Source organism: Thermobia domestica, chromosome 2 (genome assembly GCF_964235325.1).
Source record: "Thermobia domestica chromosome 2, izTheDome1.hap1.1, whole genome shotgun sequence".
Taxonomy (NCBI): Eukaryota; Metazoa; Arthropoda; class Insecta; order Zygentoma; family Lepismatidae; genus Thermobia; species Thermobia domestica.
The window spans coordinates 283194712-283217601 of record NC_137455.1 but is presented as its reverse complement, the minus strand read 5'-3'; the positions used below and the strand labels follow the sequence as shown (position 1 = coordinate 283217601).

At 35.5% G+C, this 22890-nt stretch overlaps 1 protein-coding gene across 1 annotated transcript in view; it reads right to left on the bottom strand.

Moving 5' to 3' along the window:
- Positions 1–22890, bottom strand: part of LOC145679445 (pickpocket protein 19-like) — an 86835-nt gene that overhangs the window by 17523 nt on the left and 46422 nt on the right. The window contains exons 3-5 of the mRNA XM_081750026.1: positions 13691–13856; positions 9881–10026; positions 2134–2245 (exon numbers count right to left, since the gene is read on the bottom strand). Coding sequence (XP_081606152.1) covers positions 2134–2245; positions 9881–10026; positions 13691–13856 — 424 coding nt within the window. The remainder of the gene's footprint in view (positions 1–2133; positions 2246–9880; positions 10027–13690; positions 13857–22890) is intronic.

The window sequence follows — 22890 nt, the reverse complement described above, 5'->3', positions numbered from 1 at the left end:
CAATACTACAGCAGTTTCCCGAAGAAAGAGCAAAATCCTTTAAACGAAATGATGAAACAAGCACAGTCAAATGATAAGCTCAGGGACTTGTTTTAACACCGCATGTTTTGCTGAGTGTAAACTCGAGTGAAATTTATTGAATACTTTCTATGATATAGATGAATATAAGAATAAAAATATTGAATACTTTCTATGAGAATAACATTATGTTCTCCTTCCCTCGAATATTCTTGCAGGTCAAAGCTTTTAGGTGTAATCATAAGTAATGATCTCTCATGGTTTGCTCATATCTCCACCTTAAACAAGAAGCTAAGTAGCGTGTGTTTTACCTTATATAAACTTCAAGGTACGGTGTCGAGAGAAGCATTTCCTAGATTTTACTACGCCAAGTTGAATTCACTAATTAGCTTCGGAATAATACATTGGGGAATTGATGAAAATAGTTTAAGCATTTTCTGATTGCAAAAGAAAGCGATTAGAATAATTTTCGGATTACCCACAAAATCGTCATATAAAAAGATTTTCATAGAAGCAAATATTTTAACACTTTCCAGCTTATATATTTATAAATCTATTCTTCTTATTGAGAAAAAAAGACATCTTTTTGCCTTTAACAAAGATGTTCATAGCTATAATACAAGAGAAGATTCTGACATATTTGTGATGCATCAAAAATGTGCTAATATAAGCAATACTGTGTATTGTGTTAGGTTGTATAATAAACTTCCTATGTATTTAAAGAATATGACTAATGTTGCAGCTTTTCGTAAGAAGCTATTTAACCTACAGTACTTACTCTAAAGTGCTAATATACTATTGAGGAATGTTTAAATGATTCATTAAATAAAGAATTGCCAACAGAAACTTTTCCTCAGAACATGCCAGGTGTGGTATAAATGGTTTCTTAACATGTAAATGGTCATGTTTATATACTCAATATATCTTCTATTTTATGGTTATATATTTTAGAAAGATGCATAAATGTAATATTATGCATACCTTCTGCTACCTGATAATATTTTCAATGTATTTCATTGACAACTGTAGTGTTTACCTGAGAAGTTCTCTTGTTTTTTAAGCTATTGAAACCGACAAATAAATGAAACGAAATGTAATATATATGTATATATGAAAAGTTAGATAACTGACAAGGATATTGTTTAACAAAATTAGGAATTAAATAGATACATTAAAAATAGATAAATAAATAAAATAAAGAAAACATTTGTGATAAAATTAGTTTTGTCAATAAGCTTTGATAAAATAAACTAAATAATGATCATTCTTACTCTTCAATGTCTGAAATATAAGTATTGGGTCGAGGCATAAGTTCGTGCGGTTTCCCTTTTTGTTGGCAACAATGCGGGTGGAGCGATTGTTTATCGTTATTCCGTTGTTTTATCGTAGGTTTGAGATGATGTGTTGTGAAACACAGGTTTTCTTGATTGTGAATGTATTATTGAATATATTTTAGACAAACTAATATGGAATGTCAAGTTGAGAAAAGTGATCATTTCCGTCACATTTTACTCTTCGAGTTTAACTGAGAATCCAGTGCACCAGAAGTTGCGAGAACAAGTTGTGCAGTACGGTAATGAAGCAATTACTGAAAGAACAGCACAGAAAAACTTCTCTTGACCAATGGCTAACAGATTTCTTCCAGTCAAAACCAAAACAGGCGAGGCATTGAACTGCTACCTGAACGTTGGCAGACGCAGGTCATAGATAGTGGAGATGAATACATCACTGAGTGATTCTGAGTTAACGTGAGTGACAGTAAAATGTATGCAATGTATTGTTATACTCGAAGAATATATTAATATTATGTCTATGTTGTAAACGGCAGAATAAAAATAAAATATAAAATATATATGAGAACCGCACGAACTTATGCATCGACTCAATATTTTCTCCTCGATATGTGATCTGAATAAGGTTCATCCATCTAAAAGTTTAAAGAAATGAATAAAAATATAATAATAATAATAATAATAATAATAATAATAATAATAATAATAATAATAATAATAATAATAATAATAATAATAATAATAATATAATAATAATAATAAACTGTTGAACATAATTGCACAATATCTATTTTTAGTGAACAAATTAAGTTCCGACAGTTACATTTACACCTTGTTGACGTTTATCATCAGGTATGACTTCCCAGTGAGGAATTTTCAGGAACACTTCTAATCCTGTCATTGGACCTGCAGCATTTATTTGTTGTAAGGGTTCGCTGAAAACAAAAGAGTAATGAAGAAATAATTATTCTTAAATATAATAATTATTCTTAAATATTTTAGTCATTATGTAATTAACTAACTAGACCACATTGAGCTGAACAATATAAAATACTTCCTTGAGTCCAAACTCCAAGTTTGAGAGTCAATAACTCAAGAACCGAATGCCTGCATACCAAAGTATTTCACACGCATATTAAGATTGTTAATATCTACCAATATTTTAAATTTGATCAAGTGAAGACCTTTAGTTCCCGAGTTATTGGCTACCAAATTTCGGGCTTGGATTTAACAATTTTGTTACAGGAAATAAATATTGTGTGTTTATAATCAAGATTTGTTAAAAATCACTGAACAACGATTTTTACAGCTACAGGGAAACTTAGTAATATTATTACATTTTGAATTTATTATTTAAAAAACACTTTTCCTCGTGCTATTAAGAATAATTCTTTTGAAAGTTTGAATTATTTGTACGCAAAATTTTCCTTCTATATCTATTTGCGCCTCTACATACTATTTTCTTTTATTTTGTTTTACGTCACACCATTTTTCTCCGAGGTTAAGGGAGACGGTGACGATGATAATTGAACAAAATGGTGTATAATGAAGGAAGTGAGAGGAAATAAAATAACTCCGAAGAAATCCACCCATGCGGTGTTTGTCTACAACAAAGTACAGAATGTATTAAAAAGGACTTTACAACATTGAAAATTTATATTGATTGATTTATTTATTATAGCTTATAGGCATGATTTTGGTGTCATTTTGTAGCAAAATACATCAAGGTTTTTACCTTATACTTAAAGAGGATCAATGTGGCTTCCATTGGTGATGAGGTGAACATACTAGCTGAAGTCTCACTTGCTCTACAACGGGACGACCTGAAGATTTGTTGTGTCTTATCGAACATCCAGTTTCAATAAACCACTTATGCCACTGATAAATAGTAGGCCTACTGGGAGGATTTTACCATACTTTGCACGAAAATTACGTTGCACAGTTGTCGCAGACTTGATTCTTCAAACCAAAACGTACAGCGAGCCCGCTTTGCACCAGTAAAGGCTGCCATCTTTGCTACAACGCCGCTAGCGTTTGCGGTGGCTTGTTTCTAAACTAGTGTACAACGTGAGTCAAAATTTGATGTATTTTGCTACAAAATGACGCCAAAACCACATCTGTAAGATAAATGAATAAATAAATATGAGTTTTCAAAGTTGTAAAGTCTTTTTTGAAACACGGTGCCGATTCATATTCAAACTAGATAAATTCTTATGTAATTTTGATTTTGGTAATCTTATGAAGTGTTTGTTATACCTGCCTGTCACTTTCTAAGATGAATTCAGCAGAAACAATAATCCTGCCTTTCAGTTGGAGATTTAGTTTAGAGGGTTTCTTAAAATATTGTTTTAGTTCTCTTAACCCTTCTTAAACAACATGACACTGAAGACTTCTTAGCTCGACAAACGAAAATATCACACTGGTTGAGGAAAACCAAATATTTCCATTTTGAGGATTATTAGATCATTATATTATATTTGATGACCTTAAGTTATACATTTCGTAAATTGTAAAGGTGAATACATTCATAATGCGTTGTCCCTCACGTCATTAATGCACCATAAGTTCATTTGCTTTAGAAGATAAGAATCGGATGAGTATGCAAAGACTGACAAAGACAAATTTATAACATTATCTGATGTTTTAGGAACTAATCTGCTGTAGAGCTATTGGGTTCATTGTTAAAACAAGCTAATTATTCGAAACCTCAGGATAAACTACTCTAAGATTTTCGTTGGAATTGAGTTAGCATGCTTAATCCCTTACTAACGGTTGCATTCAATAGGACAGAAACTAAATTTCTCGTATTTAAAATTTGTTTAGATTAAAAGTGATAATAATTACAACTATAATTTTCCTATCGCTGTGGTTTCCTTTTATAAATTAGGAAAATAGATTAACTCATATTTAATAAAAAATAACTAGCTTGGTATAGTACACTAGTTAAATATAGAATTATAATAAAGTAAAAAGTATATTTTGCAAGGACTAAACACAATAAAATATCTAAAAATATATCTATATAAAGGACGAATTCCATCATATAGAGTATAATTTTCGACTTTGCAGACGGAGGAAAAATGTTCATCCTCAGACTATATATAATATAAAAAGAGTTGCATAGTTTTAGTGCATGAAAGCCTGGTTTGATTACCAATGGAAGCTCTTAAGTTTCGAATCACTATTAAATAATAGCACATATTTCATATAAATTTGGTAGAGAAGAGGACGTTACATTAAAACTGAATTCTTCCACGAATTGAAGAAAACTCTATTCATATACATTGTTACGTAAGCTGAAATTCTCTATCTTGGATTTTCGTGTAAGCTAAACAGTTTCCAAGGAACCTAATTGTTCAAATTAGAGGAATTTGAACTTCACTAGTAATTCTATATTATCAGTAGTAAATTACTTTTTTATTTGAGCGAAGTAACATCTCGTGGTAAAGTGGATAATATGCATATGCTTCCTATACTGCATGTGTGGTTTTGGATTCCATTCTCGAAGTAGACAAAAAAAAAAAAAAAAAAAAAGGATTAAAACATATCTATCTACTCATACAATTTTTCCTCGCTAATACAGCTATCGTCGTACTTTATCAACATCCTTCTATGAAATTCAGTAGGTTTCACAGCCTTTAACCGTAAATATCAGATAATGTTCACTACTCGTCTTTCTTTTTCTCACGTTTACGATTATGTTCCAAACTAAAGGAGACGGTGATGATGATATTGAATGGAATGGTGAAATGAAAGGAGTCGCAGTTACCGGAGAATCCTAAGAAAACCCATGCGCAGGAGCCTATTTGGCGGGGTCTATGATCGAACCAGGGATACTACTTACCAGAACTGAGCACTAGACGCATCTATGGTGAAAACAGCTAGGAATGCTCTTTCAAGTCCTTTTCATTTAGCAGTTGGTCTCATCATGAGGAGCTACAATCTGGGCACCACATTCATCTAATGTAAACCAGAACACGGTTACGTGTCTGTCTCTGAGATCTGTATGAGGCTATACGTAAATTGTGGGTATATACTCGTAGTTCGAATATCTCGTCAAGGTGCATATGAGAATCTACGTCATTATACACCCCTTTGTAACTCGTAAACCAGGTATTTTCGGATATACATTGTGATGGAGGTTTCATTCGTCTATACTTGGGAAACTCACTCCTGAATTTACAAAATTTATCTTTGGGACACCCTTTATTAGCTCTTTGAGAACAACATCAAATATGTATACTGTTTCTAATCTCACCAGGAAAGGGTCCCAATGAGACACGCGAGTTGCCAAATGACATATATCACATATGAAAGAGGGTGTAAAATTATGTACATATGCAAATTTATAGCGACTGAGGGCAACACGGAGAAGCATGAGAGCCGGAAGAAATATGGCCGACAGTAGGGACCAACAACACAGAAAGCTAAGGAATCACTAGTTCCGCGCGTGAATGGCCACAGAAATGAAGCTAAATGTTTAGTAATGGATGCATAAGATCTGCTATGTGCAATGAACATCATGGCCGCCATATTGAAAGCGGCTATCTTAAATTTGGATTAAAGAGAAAGTGACTCATGTGGCATGTGAAATAGCACTGAAATTTTACCAGGAATACATTGATATTAACCATTCTTTAGTAACTATTGTGAGCTGAGAAGTAACATGCAACAAGGACGCACAGAAACTCTGTAAAAGTCTCATCAGTATGACGCAAAAGCTAGAGCTTGGGGAACTCTGGTTTATATACAGACGGAAGGAAAAGTGTGTTTACATGCATAATAGTTGCGAGTAAAGGAAAGATGGTCATAGGGACAGAGAGGACAGAGAAAGGATGGTCATAGGGACATAAAGGACAGAGAAAGAGGAGAGCAAAGCTGAGTTCGTGCCACCTACTATGTGTCCTGTTTGCAGACAGAAAATACGCGAGAAAGCTTATTAGCTAGTATCTGCATTATCAGTGAAGTAGTCGAGTAAGATAGAGTGGTTGGTAGGAAAGTTAATGTGCCCTTGATCGGTGAGCCACTGTTGAGGAAGTGCTAGGAAGTGACAAGATATCTTCTAATTCATCATTTGGAAAAGTTATTCCTTCTTGTGGGCATGAATATTGTAAGGTTCCGCATGTCTTCACATCATGCGATAACCATATGTGCACTACACGTGTTGACAGTAAACAAATACAACGCAGACGACAGTACCGAAGAGGAGTCGCCCACAATCGCCAGCAGTCGGCAAGACGGAGATCACCGAAGATAGCCGACACTTTAGGATAAAAGACAGGAGCATGCCTCAACAAGCATCAATCTATCGAGATTGATCAAACCACCTAAAGCCCTAAGGCGCCTGGCCATTGGGAACACCTTACCCTCTCACGACGCTCGGTCAATTGAGAGATACCTTTCCTTAAGCCCTACGACGCTCGGTTATTGGGTTCCCCTTCTCTCTCACGACACCCGGTCACCGACAGACACCTAATCTCACAAACTCATCTCCTCTCAAAGAGAGTAACGTCACGTATAAAAGCCCTACGACGCCTGGTGATTGGGTTCCTTCCACTTTCTTACCTAAAATTATTAGAGGGACTACTTATTGTAATACATTTCTGTATTTAACAAAATATTTTATAATAAAAGGTGATGGGAAAGTCCAAATTCCCGTGTACGATAATTGCTCTACCTTACATAAAATGAGAGAATTTTACATGGTGGAGGCGCCGGGTACTCTTCAAGTTTCAGCGACAGCGAGGAAACGAAAAAAAGAACCAAAACATCGAATAACAGTAAACAAGATTTGCAATATGATAAGGGTAACTATTTGAAGTGACCAAATCTAGTACGTATCTTAGTATTCACATTGCAAAAGATTCATTGTCTTTTTTCTTCCTTATAATTTCTCACCTCACTGCATTCTGTCATTTAGACTGAATATGAGTCCCCAGGTAGTTGTGTCATTATTAGTGTGTGCGTTTGGGACGTGCGACAATAATCCCTTTGCAGAAGATCAGTGAATATTTATACAGTAGTCGAAGAATATCAAACGTTAGAGATAGATGATAGCGTGTCAGATGAAGATAAGAGAGACAGTGACCGTGATAAGAGTAGTGACAGTGACCCCGGGAAGAAACTGGTGTAACGGACGCGTCAATGCATGCTCAAAGATACAGTAATTCCGACCAGAGTAGTAGTTCGTCCTACGTTCCATTCCCTCCTAATACGGAGGCTGCAAAATATACGGAGCCAACAGTTAAAAAAATATGTATTATTACTGGATGGAGACAGAAAAACTTCAGGTAAAAAATAAAATTGTCATCTGTGTTTTCACGCTACAAGTTTCTGCTCCATCGCAACTTTGAACGAAACCGAAGCAAAGTGTCTGTGAGAAAAATAAACAATGAGGTATTACAACGTTGTAAAGAACGCGGACTATGAATGGAATAGTTCATGATCGGATAATTAAAATGTGGGCGATGCATTTAAAAAAGGACACGGATCCAATGGTCACTCTTCAATTCAAAGCAACTTGGTCTTGGATTTAAAAAAATAAAAGGGCAATAATATTGTGTCACGCAAAATTACTAATTCCTTGTCCAAAATAACCAAAGACGATCAAAGTGAAGGAAAGTTTGTTGCTGAAACAGAGTGTATGATTGTAAAAGAAAACCTCAATTTAAGCCAAGCTTTTAACAGACCAAAGTAGGTTCTACAAAGAAATGCATTCAGGCAGGACACTGGCAAATAAAGGTGTCAAACGAGGGTATTGTAGCCAGTGGCGTATTTAGAGTGGTGGCTATCGGGCTCACCCCCCGAAATAAATTTGTTATGTGCACTTTATTAAAATTTGTCGGCGCCCAAAAGGGAAAATATAAGTTCTTGTGGATAGCCCAACTAAATCCTAAACAAAATCCTAAATGCGCCACTGATTGTAGCATAGGATGAACGACAACAGTTACGCACTCGTATATGGTCATGTCCATTATATCAACGGATGGGAAACCGTCTCCATTATTTCTTATATCCTCTAAACTTACAGGTAAATTCCCTGCAAAGATGCCTGACATCCCTTCGATATCAAGGTATTTGCTAGAAAATCAGCAAATATGTACAGGGATTATTTGAAGCTTTTTCTTCAGGAAGTATTCTAGCCACATGTGTACGATAATCCCATCTTGCCGTTGGTTGATTCGTTGTCTTGTAACAAAGATGATAAACGGATGCATTCCACTGTTCCGGATGTTATTGAGTTTCACAAGAAACTGATACCTCATAAATGCACTGGACATATTCAACCTCTCGATGTTGGATTCTTTTGCACGTACAAACAGTACGTGAGTTTTATTAAGGATGCTCCATTACATATTGATGGGTTTCATGTATTTCATCGTGACAACTTCATCCGTTTCCCAGCTTTTACGCACTGCCAGTTTAGTGTTCCCTGGTTCACCAATTTCATTAAACCTTCTACATGACTAGTTATCTTGAAGATCACCTGGGAAAATTCGAGACTCCAATGCCCTTTTGTTTTGATCATGAAACAATCGGACTGTCAGCAGCATCAGTGCGATAATCAATGTTTCGTCAGGTGTGGACACTGTGAACAGCTCTTATGTTTTCATCACACTCTTATAAATATTCTTCACATGAACTGTCCTTCATAGATTAGTATGTACCTTCATCAGTATACTTGCTTATGTGATTATATATGTTATTCTCTTTTAGAAGAACCACATCGTAATTTTACCTGTAATCCCCAGCTGTCCTTTGTGTCGGGTGTTTTAACGAGACGACAACTATCCATCTTTAACACTGCAATATTATCAGCTCTTTGGTTGTGCAAATGCTCTTTGTAATTTTTTTCTAGATGCGCATCCTGTGCCAACATTATTACGACAGGTTATTCCGACGTTTGTTGAAATATTCCCTCACGACTATCTTTCATGTTACTTCTCAATTCACAATAGAGTTGCTACAGAATGGTTAATACCAATGAATTCCTTGTAAAATTTCAATGCTATTTCATATGCTACATAATCCACTTTCTCTTCTACATTGTGAATCCGAATTCAATATGGCAAGTCAATATGGCGGCCATGATGTTCATTACATATATCAGATCTTAACATGCATCTACTACTAAATATTTGATCTTCATTTCTATGGTTATTCACGCGTAGAAGTAGTGATTCCTTAGCTTTCTGTGTTGCTGGACCCTACGGCCTGCCATATTTCTTCCGGCTCTCCTGCTTTTCCATGTTGCCCTCAGCCGCTATAAATTTACATATGTACATAGTTTCATGCCCTCTTTCATATGTGATACATGCCGTTCAACAACTCACATGCCCCATTCGGACCCTTCCTGGCCAGTTTCTGGTGGAATTAATTGAAAAATATTTAAATTCAGTTTGCTGCTTCAAATTTCGATATATATAGCACATCATATTGAATAGCCACTAATCCATAAATAATTCAAGTTTGTATCATACTGCATTACTGTATTCTAAGGTGAACTGAAAGTTGACTTATATCGTCAATATGGGTGAATACTTCTCGGTGAAAATGACAAAACTTCTTACCTTCTATTATAACCTTCTGAAGTTCTGGAATTGAAAGAATAACAAAATCCTTCTTCAGTGCGTTGTAAATTAAATGCCTCACAACAGTTTAGAGAAAGACTTTTGTAGAAGCAATCGTGTAAAATCTCGTGACATTTTGGTAGTACCTTTAAATAAAATAAACTCCTATTAATTTTAAATTAATTATATATACACACAGATCACAAAATTAGATCACAAAATAATATAATAAGATCACAAAATGTGAAAATAGGTGAAAAGTATACTACTATTAACAATAAATAAGACATACAAAAATTAAGATTAAATTAAGATTTGTATAGAAAATTTCAGTTATGTTATTTCAAACTAATGAATAACTCATCACATTACTTTTTTTAATCAACAGGGTTTGTTTAAGGATTTAAGTCAATTCCTAATCAAAAGTCCCTTGCTGTGTATTCCATAGGTATAATTTGCAAAAATGATTATCCTTTGTGATTTTTTCCTAAATAAATGACGACTTGTCGTTTGAATCCAAATACTTTGATATATCGATCTATTTGTATTTAAGTTCTTTGTCAGCAGCGAGATTATATTATGGTGACCAGATTTAGAAAATAAGGAAAATGAGACACTATAAACTGGAATAATTTGACAATACGCCAAAGTATATTCAATGTTATATCATTATTTATGCCAGTGAGGTAGAAGTTAATTTCGATTGTCTACTAATAGAAGTATAACTACAGAAGATTGTTAGGTTTATATCCGACCATTTTTGACGAGTACTCACATTAAGAGATACTGCGCCACCACCACCAGTCATATTCTATTGGATCCCAAACATTATAGACTATGACACGGCGTTACAGTTTCCATTGCAGCAAGTTCCGGCACAAGACAGGTATGGGAATTCTGTCCCACTCCTCCCTGCAAGCTTTTCATATACCATCCAGGTGAGCGGGTGGCAATCTTGAAGACGTCGTTTTAACAGACCAAATGCGCAAAAATCCATTGAACTGGCATCTGGGCTTTTCACAGGAATGTCTTCAAACGGAATGACACAAATTCTTAATTCCTCTGCAATTTCCTAATAAAAGCGTGATGTTCTGGCGGTATGCTCGAAGTCTTGTCCATATGGATCATCACTTGGTTCGAGTCCATTCCATACAATTGTGGATGTCTCTCCGATAGATAGGTGTCAGAATGGAATCTTGGAAGTATCTTGCATTTATATTCATGTTCTTGCCCACCTTGCGTATCATCAATTTACCCTCATATCCAATCCCGTAACAACCATAAAGCCACTTGGGAAACTTTTGCTGCAGTGACGAACAAAGTTACTGAGCCTCTTGCTTTCAATGCCACGGTATGTGATCACCTGAATGTGACTACTAGCAGTGATAAGGAGATATAATTCATCAATTGTGACAACTTTCTTTCATTTCAAACCTGCTAGGTACTTTTCATACAGTTTCCTGCAGTTCGTCTTACGTTCGGCAATGTGGCGCGGAAGCAGGTGGTGTACACGGGCCTTCCGCACATGCTTCAATCTGAATCTCATATGCGGCTCATTTTTTCCATAGTTAACGGTGTGAGGTGAAATCTGTAGCCCATATGACGCTGAGTCGGGGATTTTCTTTGGATATCAATCGACGAATCTATCTTAGCACTATGGGTGTCACTTTGCTTGCAGCCCTTCTCCTGGTGCTTTTTGTGGGTGCATGTTTTGCAAGGGGAGCCCGTTGTGTGTAACGGGCCACAATACCTTTCACAGTAGTCAACCCGAGTGTTCATCCATTCTCCCGACACTGTTTCACAATGCGTACGTACGGAAATGTAGCATGGAAAAGGGTCATTACATAACCCTCCCAATACCGGTTGATTTTCGGCGCCATTTGTTAACACTCACTACCAACATTCACGCACCTACAAGATGGAACACAACACTGCTCCCGCCAGCAAACACGTAGTTCCAGCATAATACGCCAGATAGCGGCACCGAATCGAAAATGGTCGGCGAACAACTTTCTGTAATATGGAGTTTATTACAGTTATCTGTTCTAAAAGCATGAAACTGTTATACATAATTTCGAACTGTTTCCGTACAAAGACTCAAATATGGGGTAAAGAACACATAAAAAATTGTAATACGCAATTACGAGCAGAAAATAGGGGGTCCTTTTGCATCCCGTTTCCATTTTTGCCGGGACACCGGACAACCTTTGTTAAGAAGCTACTATCATCTTAAAATCAGGCTGTATGGTCATTCTAGGTTACATAGAACAAGGTGTTGAGTTTAATGTTAGATGTGCACCACTATAATACGTTCCATGATTTCTAAACGGAAATCAACCCCGAGACACCCTACTCCAAAGACACGCATTCTAGTCACTAGACTAGCAAGGAGAGAGAAGGATAGAATACTAAATCATACATATTATATTATAATATATGGATAGGTCTTTATGCATTATTAAATCTAGATTTAGAATTCTTCAGTTTCAAGTTAACTTATGATGACTCATGAAGTATGAGAAAATACAAAAAATCATCATTTAATGTATTTACTCGTAGCTTGTAGACTAAAACACGATTGATGCGAGCAAGTCAATGATGAAAACATTTACGGAATTATATTAGTGAAAGTAAACTATAGAAAACTGTTGAAAATGGGGAACGATGACTTAGTGGTAAAGCGCTCAACTCTGGTGCGTGGGGTCCCTGGTTCAATCCCAGTTCGCACCAAGTGGGCTTTGTGGTGGACAAACACTGTGTTCATGGGTTTTCTAGAGGTTCTCAAGTTTCCTCCCACTTTATTCATTCAATCATTGCATTGATTTGTCATCATCACCGTCTCCTTTAGCCTGACCGGCATAAACGTGGGACGTGAAACTGAAGATTTCATTTCACTTTTAACTTATGGTAATGATTAAATTGTTCACTTCCTCCCACTTTATTCATTCAACCATTGCATTGATTTGTCATCATCACCGTCTCCTTTAGCCTGACCGGCATAACCGACGTGAAACTGAAGATTTCATTTCACTTTTAACTTATGGTAATGAATAAATTGTTCTTCCGAAATCAGCAATACCTAATACGATTTTACTGATCTTGTTTTTAAGTTCATCAAGAGTTTGAGTTTTGATATCTCGTTTCTCTGTTCACTACAATGCATTCGAAAATCAACTATAGAATATATCTACATAAACACAACTATATGTGGAGCAATTATATCTCGTGCTTCTGCAAAGATTAATGATCCTGCGTTGTGTGTAGTTTGCCTTCGCGACTCAATCAGACTGGTGACCTTAGACGAGGATATACAGATATTATCGAAATAATAGAAACACCGAAATTAGAAACACGTTAAATGTCAGGGTTGGCAAGGATCAAGTGGCTTTCGCAGCGCCTTCTTGGTGGATGTATGCTAGGACAAACTCCGCACTACTGAGGAGCAATAAAATTCCAGTGTATAGTGAACTGAGCAGACGGCAATAGTATAACTGGACGACGTTTCCGATTTCCAAAGACAACAAATTGTTTGAGCTCGATTATGTGGGCGAAGGTGATGGAAGTGGCATATGTGATGGGCGTGTCATGAAGGACGTTGTTTAAGGTGGTGATGATCTATTTAATACTGTAAAACCACATTCACGAAGAGGAACATTGGTTGGTGACAGGTCCTGCCAAACATCAAAGCTGATTGTCTCTCAGAACTGCAGTGCGACTGTTGTATAAAATTGTATTCTGTAAAGAAAAGTGCTTTAATCTTTTACATTCTATATATATATTATCTTCTTTGGAACATTCAAATTATTTTACCTGAAGCATAAAATCTGTAATGTTAGGGATGATAATATCTTGAAAATTATCTATCTTCTGTTGCAAATAATCAAAAGCTTGCCAGTAGTAAGGAAATCGAGCAAAGGCTAATGCAGTAAGAATAGGTATGTAAAATGTATCTGATTTGTTTTCGCCAGCAAATATCCTGTAGAGAAAGAAAAAAATATTGTAACATCTCATTTATCTGAACTATAGGGTTTATAAATATAGAAGCCCTCTCTACCTGATCTATGCAGTGAAAGAAAAGCAATAAAATTTTATGGATAAACGTGGCATTAGAGAATATTTCTATATCTTTGTTTCTTGATATGGCCAGCTAACCATGCAATTCTGCCTGCAATTTTGGCACCATTAGTTTGCAACCAGGAGCGTCATTTGGGGAGCAGGGAGGGGCATTCCCCCCCTGAGTTTGAGATTTATATAGATTTTTTCAATAGAATAGTAGTAAATGAGGGAAAGCGCGAAATTCTACTTATATCAAGGGGTTTTGCCTCCCCAAGCAAAATCTGAAATGACGCTCCTGTTTGCAACGGGTTCTATATAAATGAACTACAGATGGAAACTATAAGATTATGTGTTGTGCTAACCTATAAGCATTATAATGAAAGACATAACTATAGCTTAAGGACTATCTATCGAATGAGTGTCCATCCATGAATAATCTCCATAAATGATAAATCCGGAAAAAATTGTGAAACAAGAAACACAAACTTATTTTCCTTATCTGAAAAAGGAGAAATTGAGACAGGAGTGGAAAGAGTCAATCCTTGTTCCAATTCACAAGCAAGACGACAAAACTGATTGAATATTCATCGAGGCAGCTCTCTTCTGTCAACATCCTATAAAAATCCTCTCAAATGTTCTGTTAGCAAGATTGATCCCATATGCAGATGTAGACACAAACTAAGTGTTAAAGAAAGAAAATTTCAGAGTATAAAAGTTCTTTTTAGTTCAATTTCTCACTGTTATGCCTTTTAGGCTAAAGGAGGCAGATAATTAATGGAAGTCAATGATTATGAAATTAATTTTTTTATGCTCTTCCACCGGGAAACGAACTTTAGACTACGTCTGATATAAAAGTTGCAGAAGTAAATTGTGATAAGCTGTTCCTGACATCATTGATAACATTGAAAAGCAAGAAGTAGAAAAAGTGAATTTATGCACAGTGTAACGGACCGTTTCAGCGTTGTTCATTTTATTTTCAATGTTGACAGTTGAATGCTTGGTTTATGTTTATTCAATATGCTGACGTTATGTCTATCTGCGCTGTTGGGTTTAGGTTTTCTACTGCTTTGTTCATTTTATTTCAATGTTAATGTCAATATGCCGACGTTATGTATATCTGCACTGTTGGGTTTAAGTTTACTATTTGTTAAATACCTCATGTTCATATTGTAAACTTATTTTTCTGATATAAATAATCTTTGAACATTTTTTGTAATTAAGTTTAAAGAAGAAGAAAGTAAGTGAAGATATATAGTGTATTGTCGTAAAACAAGACTATTAAATAATTTTTAAAAGATAATTTTGTGCAATTTTAAATCACAAAATAATTATCTAAAGATATAAAACTACAATTATTTATTCTTCTGCTTTCTATATTTTGTGAAAGGGATTTATTGCCAGGAAGTTTAAAGAAAAAAATGATGCATCTGTAAATCAATATTCTCCGGAATCTACAGGTAACATTAGTTGTAAGAAAATACATCGGAACACATTCTTATGAGGGCACACCGTCTTGTTTCCGAACCTGTAACCTATTAATATAAGGAGTAACACAACAAAATGGCGACCGTGACAGGACTTTTCAGGTTGTTTGGCAACAATTTTGTGATTAAGAAACTAAGACGGGAGTTGTATTGTCGTCGAAGAAGTGTTTAAGTTCTAACTAATTGAATACTACACTAGTGTTTACTTAGGATTCCGGGGTATTGTATGAAAGCAAAAATGGCATTGAGAGGCAATAAACTTTCTAGTGCTAATAGGCAGGATAGTGAGTACGCGTGTTGCGCGTCGAGTTCTAGTTTATCATCAAGTGACGAAACTGTAAATTCTATAATGTGTAGTCGTTGTGAGTCTTGGTACCACTTCGACTGCATGAATATACCTAACGAAGACTTTAATGCTTTAAGTCACAGTGAAGTGGAATGGCTATGTCCCCAGTGCAAGAATGAAAATAGTGCACCCGAAACTGTGCCCATCCTGCGTTTGTCTGCGAGTAACGCGTCAAGCAATTTGAATAGCCCTATTAACGTCAATACATCTCGATCAGAAACAAACATGATTGATGCTAATGAAGACGTAGTCGAGAAAAACAATAATAATAGTGAAAGTACGTTATCAGGGCAAACACAGGAAAGCACATTACAAATAATATTGTCGAAATTATGTAGAATGGAAAACATGTTTATGGACATGAAACAGGAGCAAGCAGCTATTAGATCGGAGATGAAAGAGGAGTTTAGAACAATCCGGGAAGAGTGGCACAAAGATCTAAAAACGGAAACTACTCGAATGGAAGAAAAGATTGAGGCTGTCAGTTCGGTAGTGAGACTGCAAGAAGCAGAAATAATACAGCTAAAGGAAAATGCTGTTGAAGACAGAAAACAGTACTCTGAAATACGGAAAGATTTACAAGCATTACAAGATGAAAATACAATTACGAAAGATAATTTACGTAAATTCACGATAGATGGCGAAAAGAAATATGCCGATCTTAATGTGAAATATACCGAATTAAAAATTGAAATGGTTAAATTGCGTGAGGAAACTGTAGGTCGAAGTTGTGAAACAATACGATCAATTCCATTTAACATAGGCGAAATTCACGTTCCTACGTTGACTACAAATTTTACTACTACAACTTCAGCAGTAACTACTGTTAGTAGTATATCGCCTTGTATTTCGACATTACCTGCTAATAATTACGATAGTAGTGACGTTGATCATATTAACCCTAATATAAACAGAATTAGCGTCTTACCGAAGGAACAACAGATTAAAGGGAACACATTAAAACCAAAAGATATACAGAGTTTTCCTCGTTTTGGAGGTCAATTGACCCCTGGAACTGCCAGAAAATTTTTGGATGAGTTCGAGAGGTATTCTAAAATTTTTAATTTATCCAATGAAGACAAGCTTGTTTTAGTACCTCAGTGTTTAATGCGCGCCGCTAGTGGTTGGTTTCGTAGTATCTCCAAAGACATCTTGACATATGAGGATTTTGTAAAACACTTCAAGGCTCAATACATGTCACCGGTGCTGGAGCGTGAGCAAAAGCGTCAATTGCTTTTCACCAGGTATGACAGGTCAAAGTATCCGTCAGTAATGGAGTTTGCGTGGCATTTGGTAGAGAAATATAACAGCGTGGCAGAAGAATACAACGAGAAAGAACTGGTTGACCTGCTTTTAACGTGTCTACCACGAGATGAGTCCCGTTTGCTGAGAGTTGTTCCAGTTACTTCCGTAGAGGATTTACTATTGAGACTTGCAAGTATTAGTTCTGGTGAACACAATGCTGCTAGAAACCAATCTAATAATAACGGGAAACCTTACGTACGGCTTGCGCGGGTGAATCAGCAGACCGACCAAAATGAAAACGCAGTCCAAACATTTAATACTTCTAGTTGGAATATACGAAATAATCCTCAGTATTATGGTAGAAATAATGATAGAGTCCCGGGTGGATCAGGGATATGGTACGGAAGGAGAAAACCTTTTATACGAAATCGACGAAACCAAAGAACTGCTGAGACACAAACAGATACTGCTAACTTAGTAGTTACTCGAGAAGTTAACTTGGCTGTTTCACCTAATGAAACTATAATGGGAAACGAGTCTCGCAACTCAATCTAGAAGGGGGAGAGGGTTGCGATGATACAGGACTTTGCCCTTCTTTGGAAACAGAACCTAAATCACTAAATTTTGTATTCCAGGAAGAAAATGATATTATTTCAGTAGACAAAATTTTTGAACATCAGAAGCAAGACAGTTATTGTAAGAAATTAATTGATTTACTAGAAAACAACCGAAATATTAACAATATTACTGTAGTTGAAAACTTGGTTTTTGTAAAAGACGGCAAAACGTCTCGTTGGTTATTGGTGATACCGAAATCCTTGGCTAAAGAGGTTGTAACTAAAATTCATGAACGAGGTCATTTTGGTGTAAAAAAATGTTTTGCTTTTACTAGGTCAATTTTCTTCTGGCGAGGACAGAAAAGAGATATTACCTCTTGTATAAATGACTGTTTAAAGTGTGCTCATACCAAATTTAGAAACCGAAAGATAATGAGCGAAAATTACCATATCGATGCAGAGAAACCCCATGAAAAACTTTGTATAGATTTAGTGGGTAAACTTCCTGGTAGTTATGGTTATTATTATATACTTTCAATCATTGACGTATATACTCGATTTATAAGTTTCTATCCGTTAAGAAAAGCTAATACTAGAGAAATAATTCAAGTATTAGAAAGAGCTTACTTTCATAATTTTCCGTATCCACGCGATATCATTACAGACAAAGGGAGTCAATTTACTTCGAAAACATTTAGAGAATTCTGCAAAATGCATAATATTCAGCCTCATACAACTTCTGCCTATTCTCCACATGCGAATGGATTAGTAGAGCGGAGACATCGTGAATTAAATCGTCTTTTACGCCTGAAATGCGAGAATGATCACACTAAGTGGAGTAAATCAATTAAAGAAGTTCAGGATCTTTTGAATAATTCTCTGTGTTCAGCAATTAATCCGAGTCCATCCGAGTTATTTCTCTCATATTCGGCAACCGATTCCTTTAAAAGAAATTTTCCTTGGCCTCAGGAGTTATCAAAAATTGAGCCCCAAGATAAAAAGTTGTTAATTGAGATTAATTCTAGAAAAGAACATCCACCCCTGGATCCGCGTCAAACTCAGTTACATGAAAACGATCTGGTGATGATAAAAACACATACTCCATCAGTTGCTAATATACATCGCACGCATAAATATGCCAATACATATGTTGGACCTTATCTTATAGTCAGGATATTGAAAAATTGTGCAGTTTTAAGAACTCTAACAGGAGAAAACCTTGGAACCCACAATTTTAAGAATTTAAAGTTGTATCACTGTTCAGATGAGAAACGGAAACAATTAATGCAAAAGTATGATATTGCGAGATCCTGTGATAGTAATTCTGATAAGCTGGACGATACCGAAACTAACTTAAAATATACAGTTTCTTTCGTTATAGACGAGTTGGATAACGAATCTCTTATTACTAAAGATGAATATTGTTATCCTTCCCCTTCTATTTCCTGCAGTTTAGGAACACTAAACCTTACTGCTATTATTGATTCTGGAGCTGAGTTAAATTTAATCAGTGATCGAATTTGGAAACAGATTCAACAAAAATTTCCATCTGCGAAACTAAAGCCATATGGACAAATTACATTGAAAGCATTTGCCGGAAAAGAAAACTTTCAGGTTAAGGGCAGACAATTATTAACTTTTAATATTAATAACCATTTATTTGAAGTCCCTGTCTTTGTAGTAAAATCGATGTGTCCAGACTTATTATTTGGGAGTCCATTTCTACAGAAATTTCATGCCGTGCTAAATATAGAGAAGCAACATTTAAGTCTGACTGATAGCAAAGGAAATTCGATTATTCTGACTTTAAACAAACCAGCTTGTGTCTGCCTCTCTGTGGTAACTAACACTGATACTATGGATAAGTTAGAAAGAAGTGAAATCTTTGACAATTTAGATAAAGAAGTTCCACCAGAACCTAGTATCTCTGAAGATGAATTACGAACTTTTATTTATGACAGAACTGATATAGATGAGGAAACTAAACAGAGATTATTTACATTACTTGTGAGATATCGTCATCTTTTTACTGATTACCCACGTCCTATAAAAGCAAATTTATATAAGATTGAACTAACCGACAATGAACCTGTCGTAGGAAGAATATATAACATTCCTCAGGCTATGAGAGCCGAATTCGAGAAAGAATTAAACAAATGGGTGAAACATGGTATAGCGGAGGAAAGATCGTCCCCTTATCGAAATCCCATTCATTGTGTCCGAAAGGCGAATGGAGGAGTACGACCAGTTTTGGACTTGCGGGGATTAAATTTGAAAGTAATTTCTCCGAAGGTTCAGGTTGAACCTATTAATGATCTATTATTTCGTTTATCCGGAGCAAATTATTTTACATCGTTTGATTGTACCTCTGGCTACTATGGTATTCGATTGCATCCTTCTTCACGTCCTTGTACCAGCTTTGTTTATTTAGGACGACAATACTGCATGCTCGCACTTCCTATGGGTTTAAAACCTGCACCAGCTGTGTTTCAGGAAACAATGAATCGATTCTTCGATATGTCAACAAGATCTTACGTGATTGTGTACCTAGATGATGTTTTGTGTTTTTCGTCGTCTTTGGAGGAACATTTTATGCATTTAGAGGCAGTATTCAATATATTTGAAAAAGCAAATTTTTCATTAAATTATCAAAAGTGCAAATTTTTGTTGAAAGAGGTCAATTTCTTAGGACATGTCGTCAATGGGAATGAGATAAAAGTTAACCCTAAATCTAATGAACCGATTCGATGTTTTCCGATTCCTAAGAATAAGAAACACTTAAGATCCTTCCTTGGGCTCGTAGGTTGGCGCCATAAGCATATCAAAGATTTTTCGTAGTTATCTGCTCCTCTCTTCGATTTATTGAAGAAAAACAAACCTTTTGTTATGGACGAAATTGCAATGAATTCTTTTATGAAACTACGAGTTCTCGCAAGTGAACCTTCAGCGTTAGGACAGCCGGACTTTTCCTTACCATTTCATCTTTTTAGTGATGCCAGTTCTGAAAATTTGGCAGGATACTTGGCTCAATATAAAGGGCCGTCAAATGAATTAACAATCATCGGCTATGCTAGTCGGAGATTAAAATTGCACTTATTATCATTATCAGTGTTTCAATTAGAACTGTCAGCTATTCTGTATCTTTGTGAACATTTTCAAAGTTATCTTTTAGGACGAAGGACTATTGTCCATTGTGATAACGCTGCGGCAACCCATGCATTTACGTTGAAGCACCTAGAACCTAGGACTACCAGACTGATTTTAAAGTTACAAAGATTCGATTTGGTGTTCGAACACATTGCTGGAAAAGATAACGTCATAGCAGATGTTTTGAGCCGTTACCCTCCAGAATGTAAAAATGAACTACCAGAACAGTATTATATAAATCTGTGTATGTAAAAAAATTGTATTTTCTTATTGTTCACTACAATTTTTTTTGAAGCCCGTCGCAACCTGTAACGGACCGTTTCAGCGTTGTTCATTTTATTTTCAATGTTGACAGTTGAATGCTTGGTTTATGTTTATTCAATATGCTGACGTTATGTCTATCTGCGCTGTTGGGTTTAGGTTTTCTACTGCTTTGTTCATTTTATTTCAATGTTAATGTCAATATGCCGACGTTATGTATATCTGCACTGTTGGGTTTAAGTTTACTATTTGTTAAATACCTCATGTTCATATTGTAAACTTATTTTTCTGATATAAATAATCTTGAACATTTTTTGTAATTAAGTTTAAAGAAGAAGAAAGTAAGTGAAGATATATAGTGTATTGTCGTAAAACAAGACTATTAAATAATTTTTAAAAGATAATTTTGTGCAATTTTAAATCACAAAATAATTATCTAAAGATATAAAACTACAATTATTTATTCTTCTGCTTTCTATATTTTGTGAAAGGGATTTATTGCCAGGAAGTTTAAAGAAAAAAAATGATGCATCTGTAAATCAATATTCTCCGGAATCTACAGGTAACATTAGTTGTAAGAAAATACATCGGAACACATTCTTATGAGGGCACACCGTCTTGTTTCCGAACCTGTAACCTATTAATATAAGGAGTAACACAACAACAGAAAGGTTGGAGGAATACTAGATTGACGTATCGAATAGATTTTCAGTTTTGGAACGTTCGGAATGCTCTAGTGTTGAGGATACTTGTGTTGAAGTTCACGAAAATTAAAATTGAGGCACACAGAAATACGTAGGAACAAACCATAGTTCGACCAGAAATGCACTAAACTAGCAGAGAAGAGAAAACAGACAAAGTTACGTTGGCTACAAACTCCGAACGAAATAACTAGACAAAATTTCGCTGACAGCAGGGGGAAACTTCCAGAATCTTTAATACAAGGAAATGTGCTTTTTGAAAGCTAAAATTAATGATCTTGAAGATAATATTAAAAAGAAAAACATTCGGGACATATATAAGGGCACCAACGAATTTAAGAAAGGCTATCAACTTCGCGCTTATATATTAAAGAAGGCCGACGTAACAATTTTCACTGATACAGATAGCATCTTGAATATATTCTATGATTTACTCAACACGGAGACAAAAACTAATGTTCGTGGAGAAAGTAAAATGCACACATCAGAACCTAACCGAACAAAAGTAGAAATAGCTATAAAGAAATTAAAGAAACACAAATCTCCGGGTGTAGACGAAATTCCGGATAAGTTAATTCTAGCTGGACGGGAAAAAGTGTGACACTAAATACACAAATTTATTCACCTTATCTGAAAGAAGGCGGAATTGCACAAGAGTAGAAAGAATCAATCATTGTTTCAATTCCCAAGAAAAGCGATAAAACTTATTGTAATATTATCGAGGCATTTTTCTTCTGTCAACTTCCTATAAAATCCTCTCAAACATTCTATTAACAAGATTGACCCTTTACGCAGCTATGAACTATCGACCAGATATTTACTATTCGACAAATACTCGAAAAGAAATGGGAACACCGAAAAAGCTATTTAGATTAATTAAGATATGTTTAAATGAATCCCAAAGTAAAGTTGCAGTAGGAAAATGTTTTTCCACAATATTTCACCTTGAGAATGGGCTGAAACAAAGAGATGCGTTGTCGCCATTATTATTTAACTTTGTTCTGGAGTACGCTATAAGGAAAATCAAGGACAGCAACCATGGCCTAGAGCTGATTGCTATTCATCAGGTTATGGAGTGTGCTGATGATGTAAACATAATAAGGGATGATAGGAGAACAATAGAAAGAAATGCAGAGGTTTTATTAAGCGTTTGCAGGGACACGGGATTAGAAGTAAATGCAGAGAAAAATAAATTCATGGATGTTCTTCGAGA